The sequence below is a fragment of the Equus quagga genome, unplaced genomic scaffold, assembly GCF_021613505.1.
Source record: "Equus quagga isolate Etosha38 unplaced genomic scaffold, UCLA_HA_Equagga_1.0 70699_RagTag, whole genome shotgun sequence".
In the NCBI taxonomy this organism is placed as follows: domain Eukaryota; kingdom Metazoa; phylum Chordata; class Mammalia; order Perissodactyla; family Equidae; genus Equus; species Equus quagga.
Genome location: NW_025801813.1, coordinates 1 through 6,820, shown reverse-complemented (window position 1 = coordinate 6,820; position 6,820 = coordinate 1). Strand labels below are relative to the sequence as shown.

The 6,820-nt window shown below is 69.2% G+C and overlaps 1 protein-coding gene across 1 annotated transcript; it reads right to left on the bottom strand.

Annotated features, from left to right (window-relative positions):
• Positions 1-3,774: 3,774 nt before the first annotated feature.
• On the bottom strand, positions 3,775-6,199 carry ATP5F1D (ATP synthase F1 subunit delta). The gene is made up of 4 exons (XM_046651359.1): positions 5,978-6,199; positions 4,954-5,107; positions 4,407-4,495; positions 3,775-4,277 (listed from the first exon to the last, which is right to left on the bottom strand). The coding sequence occupies exons 1-4, from the start codon at positions 6,116-6,118 to the stop codon at positions 4,155-4,157; spliced, it is 507 nt and encodes a 168-aa protein (XP_046507315.1). The 5' UTR covers positions 6,119-6,199; the 3' UTR covers positions 3,775-4,154.
• Positions 6,200-6,820: the final 621 nt, after the last annotated feature.

Sequence of the window (6,820 nt, the reverse complement as noted above, 5' to 3'; positions counted from 1 at the left end):
GGGAGGCGATCCCCGCGCCTCGTGGCCGGGCCCCGGCGGGCCGGCTCGCGGGAGGGTCGGCCGGGCCGGCGCCCCCACCCGGGGAGGAGGGGGCGTGAGATCCCGGCGAGGGGCGGGGCCTGCCACCCCCCCGACGGTGACGTGGCCCGGGCCGGCAGGACCCCTCCCGCGCCGGGGCCACCTCGCGTCCCACCCCCGTCCCGCGGGTCGGCCCGCTTCCCGAGTGGTGCCCGCCTGAGCCGTGACGTGACGCGGCGTCCCCGGCTGCGTCCGCGCGCCGCTCCGCTCGGGGCTGCGGTGAGTCAGCAGCGCCGGCGCGCCCTCTGCCGGCCCCGCCCGGGAGCGCGGCCCGGACGCCGGGGAGGGGGCGCGGGGCTGCCCGGGGCGGGGGGAGGCCGCCGGGGCTGCGGGCGTGGGGGCGCCTCGCTCCGAGCGGCTGACCTCTGGGTCAGGAGACGGGCTGCACGGCTGGGGAAACTGAGGCCGAGCGGCCACTGGCTCAAGGTCACTCGCGGGCAGGGGGAGTGCCCGGGGGGGCGGGGCGGGGGCTGAGGTCCCGCCGGGGCGGTGTCGGTTGCGACGAGCCCCTCCCACCCCACGCTCCGGGGGGCTTCCCGGTACTGGAGACACCCCGCGTCCTGCCTGCCCCAAGAACAAAGAAAAGTGGGGCGCGCTGAAAGCCTGGAGCGGAGGACCCCTCCTCGGCCTCGAGGTTCCGCCCCGCACTCACCGGGCGCAGCCAGTCCGAGGTCCCCACGGTCCCGAGCGAACCCACGTCCGGGCCGAGCGCGCGGTGGCGGGGCCGGTCTGGGGCAGAGCGGGTGGCCCCGAGCCTTTATCCGCGCCGCCTTCCCTCGGGGTGGAGTTTTGGCGAGCAGGCGGCGGGGGGCCGGGCGGGCGGTGACGCAGGCCGGCCCCCGCCCCTGCCTGCGGGCCAGGGCCCAGGGGCGCCGCGGGGCCTGGGCTGCCCGCCCCCCAAGCCTCGCCCGTGCAAAAGGGGGGCGCTCCTTGAATGCGGCTGAACTTGGGGTCACAGCCGGCCGCGTCGACTCGGATGCACCCGTGTCGGGGTCCCCGGGACGGGGTTTCGGAGGGCACAGGTCGGCTCCCTGCCCCACCCCCTTTTCCTGCCCTCCCAGGCCCGGTGCTTCCGCGTGGGGGGGCGGGAAAGGGGTCCTGAGTCAGCGGCCGTGGTCCAGGAAAACAGGCTGGAGTCACCTGCCTGGAGTGGGGCTGCCCGGGCCAGCTGCCCGGCAGCCTGGCCTCCTGCATCCCTTAACGCTGACCTCAGAGGGCATTTTTGGAGCGACTAACCTGCGCCAGGCCTGCCGTGTGCAGCTAGTCACCCGCTGTGCTGTGTGAGCTGGGAGGTCATTGGCCTCTCTGAGCCTGTTTCTTTGTGGGGAGCAGGGGCTGTAGGATGAAGTGCCAGAATCAAGAGGACTCGCTCTGGGGCATGGGGGCGTGGGACCCTCACCTAGGCCCAATGACATTTTCATCACTCATTAATGGAAGCTCACAGGCTGGCACCCAGCCTCCAGGGTGGACACAGTCACCCTGATCCATCTTACAGATGGGGAAACTGAGGCCACACAGCCATTGACAGCAGAAACCTGGCCTGTCCTGTTTCTCCCTGTGGGCTGCCCTGGGCAGGGGGCTTTCGGAGGAAGACCATGGTTAGGGTGGGGGCGCTGCCCAGAGGAGGACCCCAGGCTCTACTCCCCCACCCCTGTCCGCTTATCTGGTCTCTTCTTTTATCTGGCCTGACCACCCCACCCCCACCCCGGCCCCTCCCAGGGCTGTGTTCCTCTTCAGGCCTCCATCCTGCTCCCACCCAACGCTCCTGCAGTGTCCAGCCCCCCACCCTGATACCGGCACACCCAGACACTCCCAGCGCTGTAGGTTCCGGGCGAGCCCCTGGGAGGGGGTCACCAGGGCAGGGCTTGAGGGGTGGATAGGAGTTTGCCAGATGAAGATGGAGGTGCTCCAGGAAGCAAGAACAGCCGGTGCAAAGTTCGGAGGTTTGAGGGAGCACACAAGACGGGGTCACCGGGCCGGTCAGCTCCGCTTCCAGCCGGAGCCGTGGGCCCTGGAGCCGGAGCACGTCCAAGCTGCAGGGGCCCCAGGAGCCGCGGGGGTGCTGGGGCTAGGGTTAGGGTCAGGCAGGGAGAACAGAGCTGTGTGACCTCAAGGGGCTCTGAGACCTTGCATCTCTGGTGGCAGCGAAGGGGGGCCCTCCTGTCGCACTTGGTGGGGGCCGCTTGCAGGAGGCCTGGGGCCTGCCTGCCTCTGCGGGGCCTGCGAATAAACCTGCTAAGTCGACAGCTTCCTGCTTTCTTTCCTGTCTGGTGTCCTTGCGCTCCAGCGCGCAGTCCCAGGATGAGCACACACAAGTCACGAGGGGACCCCCCTTCCCGGGAGGGGGTGAAGCCTTGGGCAGCGGCCCGCCCTGGCAGAACAGGTCATGACCCCCTGTTCCTGGCCCTGTGACCTGCCCCACCCTGGGCCCCTCCTGCCCCAGAACATGGCCAGGCCAGCACGGGCTGTTCCTGCGCGCCCGAGTGAGGCACGGCTGTCCCTGAGGCTCACAGCTCCCCAGGGGCCTGCGCTGTGCTGTGCTGGGGGGGGGGGTCCTGAGCCTGACTGTGTCCCCAGCCAAGAGCTGAGGTCCCTCAGGGCACGAGGGTGCAGGCAGGGGGTCCCTGGTTTGGGGACACTGGTCCAGCCGCCTGGTGAGGATGTCCCCCGCCCCCCCCACCACGTCCTTGGTCTTATTTATAGTACCTGGGGTGGCCAACAACTCTAGGACCCAGGCTCCGAGCCCAGGACATGGAGGGGTGGGGCTGCACCTGTGACCCTGTGGCCTTCCTGGGGAAGTAGAGGCCAGCTGCCTGGGCCTTGCTGGCGAGGAGCAAGGGGAGCCTGTACAGATATGCCCAGCAGCTACCAGCTTGCCTGGACGCCTCGGCACTCACACCTCCCACCGTGTGGACCCTTGAATGCGGCCATGGGACAGTCACTCACATGGGACCGTGACACACGAGTGCATGCCCCAACCGTGCTGACATGCCCTGCGGTGACCTCCCCGTCACCTCCTGGCTGCCAGTGACACACAGGGAGGCCCTGGCTCTCCCACACACTCACCCTCCTGGAATCCCCAGCCGGCCCTGCTTGGGCTCAGACCCCTGCCCTGAAGCCCCTGCCCGCCACCTGGAACATGGAGCCAACGCCGGACCACCCCGATGCTTGCAAAAGCGAGGTGGGCAGCACTGGGGCTTCGCCAGGCCAGGGCCGCCTCCGCCCGGCCGCCCCGCCCCATCTGGGGCAGGCCCAGGGGATGGGTGCCACGGAGGTGCCAACACCACCAGGGATGGGCGGCCAGCCAGCCCGGGCCACCCACGGCCAGCGAGTGCAGGGCGGGGCCTCCGTGGGAGCAGGTAGGACCTGCCCCTTCCCAGGCAGGCGGAGCCCCAGGTGGCCTTCCAGGAGCTCGGCCACGCCCCCCGCTGCCCCCAGGCCTGGCGGGCGCCTTCACCCATCCACAGTCTCCGGGGTGAAGGCCAGCACCCCACCACTACCCAGCCTGGCTCACTGGCTGTTACCCCGAAACCTCCAGTCCGCAGTTGACTGCAGACCCCCCAAGGACCTCCCCGGCCCCCCCGAGGCTGAGCTGGCATTTACTGCCCAACCTCAGAGGGAACACGAGGGCTGGGCAGAGACCAGGCAGGTCCCACACCCACCAGCCCCGCAGGAGACAGAAACAGCGCACACGAGGCGGGTCCCAGGTCTTTAATGGGGGCGCGGGCCGGGGCAGGCTGTCCCATGGGGCGGCCAGAGAGGAGGAGTGGTGGCGGTGGTGGGTCAGGTTGGGGGATCTTGGGAGACGGGAGGAGAGCCCCCGGGGTGACAGCCCCTCTGAGGGCAGGGCAAAGTCTCTGAGCTCACTCCCATGCCCGCCCACTTGGGCCAGGGGATGGGGCCCCGTGGGTGCTCCCGGGGCAGACGCCGGCACTGCGCTGCCCCCTGGCGGCCTCCTCTGTAAGGACGCCCCCCCAGCACCCAGTCTAGACCTGCAGGAGCTGGTTCTGCCAACCCAGGGCAGCCCCCGCCCAGTGCCAGCCTCAGGGTCCCTGCAGGCCAGGACCGCGCACCGCCTACTCCAGCGCCTTCACCAGGGCCTCGTTGGCCTCGATGCGGATTTGGATCTCGGCCCTGGCGGCCTCGTCCGCCGCCCCTGACAGCTCCGACTGCGCCTTCTCCAAGTTCGCCTTGGCGGCCTGCAGGGGGTGGGTGGTGGGTGAGGGCCCAGCAGACCCGGGCCTGGCGCCCACCCCTCCCCCACCCTGGGAGCCCTCCCGCAGCTCCCGCCTGCTCAGTGCCTCAGTTTCCCCCTTGGGGACACTCACCCCAAGGTCCAACATGTCCAGTGTCACGGCCTCTTCGGCCAAGAGCTGCACTGAGGAGTCCGCGTTCACGGTGACCGAGCCGCTGCTCACTGCAAGGGGACAAGCAGGAGTGAGGGCTCCACGTCCACCTGGGACGAGGTCAGCCCTGGAACCAGGAGAGCAGCCCCACAGGGTGGCCCTGGGGCCCGGCACTGGGAGTTGGCATCCAGAGAGAGCAGAGCCCCCCTTCACGCTCTAGTCCCCGAGCTGAGTCAGGATCAGGGGTGAGGGAGCCGGCTTCACACCGTGGTCCTAGGCTGGGAACAAGAAGTTGGAGCAAGGTCTCAGAGCACTTCCTCCCGCACCGGCTTCCTTCCTCCTCAAACCAGCTCCCCCATGAGGCTTTACTTCTCCTCCTGGCGCCCATTCCCCCTGCTACACGCTACTCAACCGCGGCCAAGACTGGGCCGCGCGCGGTGCCGCTGGCTGGCCTCTCACTGTGGCCTCAAGTGACACGTGGACCGACCTGCCTTGGTCTGGTTCAGCTCCCTCCTCGCACTCCACTCACCAAAGTACTTGGAGGTGGTGCCGTCCTCAGCGTGGACGACCACCAGCCCCGGCCGCAGGACCTGCAGGGTGGGCACATGTGCGGCCAGGATGCCGAAGGCCCCCGTCTGCGTGGGCACGTCCACCTGCCGGACGTTGGCGCTGTTGAAGAACACCTGAGGAGGACACACGGGCAATGGGTGACTGCAGGCCGGGCCCCTGCAGCCTGGACTCAGTTTCCCTGCAGTGAAACGGGCAGGGTGGGGGGAGAACGGGGCGCTGGGGCGGGCACTCGGCTTCTGCTCTCTGGATGGCGCCCGAGACCCTCTGTCCACAAGAAAGTGGGGAAGTCAAGTCACCCCAGCCCCTTCACAGGCGCGCGCTGCGAGGGCACAAGCGGCACAGGGTGCCAACCCAGGAGGACCTGCTCTCGGGAGAGGGGCAGAGGCTCTGGACCTGCCCCGGTCCTGGGGTGTGGAGTTCCAAGTGGAAATTCCAGGACTTCGGACTCCAAACCCCATGTGGGAAGGACGAAGGACCGGGTCTGGAATGGGGGGCGGCAACCTAAGTGTTCGTAGGTTCAGATTTGAGACCACACGGGGGCAAAGCATGGGATCGGTCACCAGGAAATTAAGGAAATCAGATCCTGGACCACAGACGGGGGAGCAGAAACAGGAGCAGTGACCCCGAAGTTGGGACGCTGGATCCTGGACCACATAGCAAGTGGGAGTGGGGGGTCTGGAAAGGGAGTCAGTGACCCAGGGATGGGGTGGGAGACCTCAGATTCTAGACCACAGGGGAGAAGGGCACAGGACACAGGTCAGGAATGGGGGGGTAGTGATCAGGGGGATTGGGAGATCTCATATTCGGGGCCGCACGGGGGAAGGACACAGGGGGCGAGTCCGGAATGGGCAGCGGTGACCCGGGGGCTGGGGGCTCGGATCCGGGACCACACGGGCAGGGGTGGGGGGACGAGGGTCCGGGTCCCGGGTCCGGAAAAGGGGCGGCGGCCATGGCGGGGCCCCGAGCCCGGCCGGCGTCCGAACCTGCGTTGGGGAGGCGAAAGTGAAGGACATCTGTCCCGGGCCCGCGGCGGGGGCCGGGGCGGCGGCAGCCTCAGCGTAGGCGCGGGCCTGCCGCACGAGGCGGCCCAGGCCGGGGCGGCGGAGCAGCGCGGCGGGCAGCATGGCGGCGGCGGCAGCGGCGGCAGCAGCGGGCGGACTCGGACCGGACGCGGACGGCCTGGAGGGCGAGCAGGACGACGCGCGGGGACGTCTGGGAGAAGGAGTCCGGACGAGGGCGCAGCCGCGAACTACGACTCCCGGCGGGCCGCGCGCGACGCTGACGACGACGACGCGGCATGCTGGGGGTTGTAGTTTCCTTCCGGCTCCCAGCCTGGTGGTCTGGCGGGAGGTCGGTTAGACGGTTCTGCATGGGGAGAACCAGCAGCCTGTGCGGAGGAGACACTTGAGTTGAATGCAGAATCTTGGGGAGCGCTCATTGCATGCCAGGCCCTGGAGAGACCTGCATCAGGGAAATGTCAAGATTCCTGCTCTGGTTTTGGGTGGTGGGGGCGCTTAACGGACATTCGAAGTAATAAGTAAGCAAATCCTATAGCCTATTAGGAAGTGACAAATAGTCCTAGAAAAAAGAAGCATAGCGGAGGGACGGGACGGGGCACGCTGCGATGAAGCAGGTGCAGGCGCCCCGGGACGCGCATCCCAGGCGGAGTCCGGTCCACCCCGGCCAAGCGCCGGGCGGAGCGGGCACGGCTCGGCTGCAGCCCCCGCGAGTGCCGGCAGAGGGCGCCCCGCGCCCGGGGATGCGCTCGCCGCGGCCCCGCCCGGCCCCCGCCCCCGCGCGCCGCTGACGCAGGTGCGCGTGCGCGG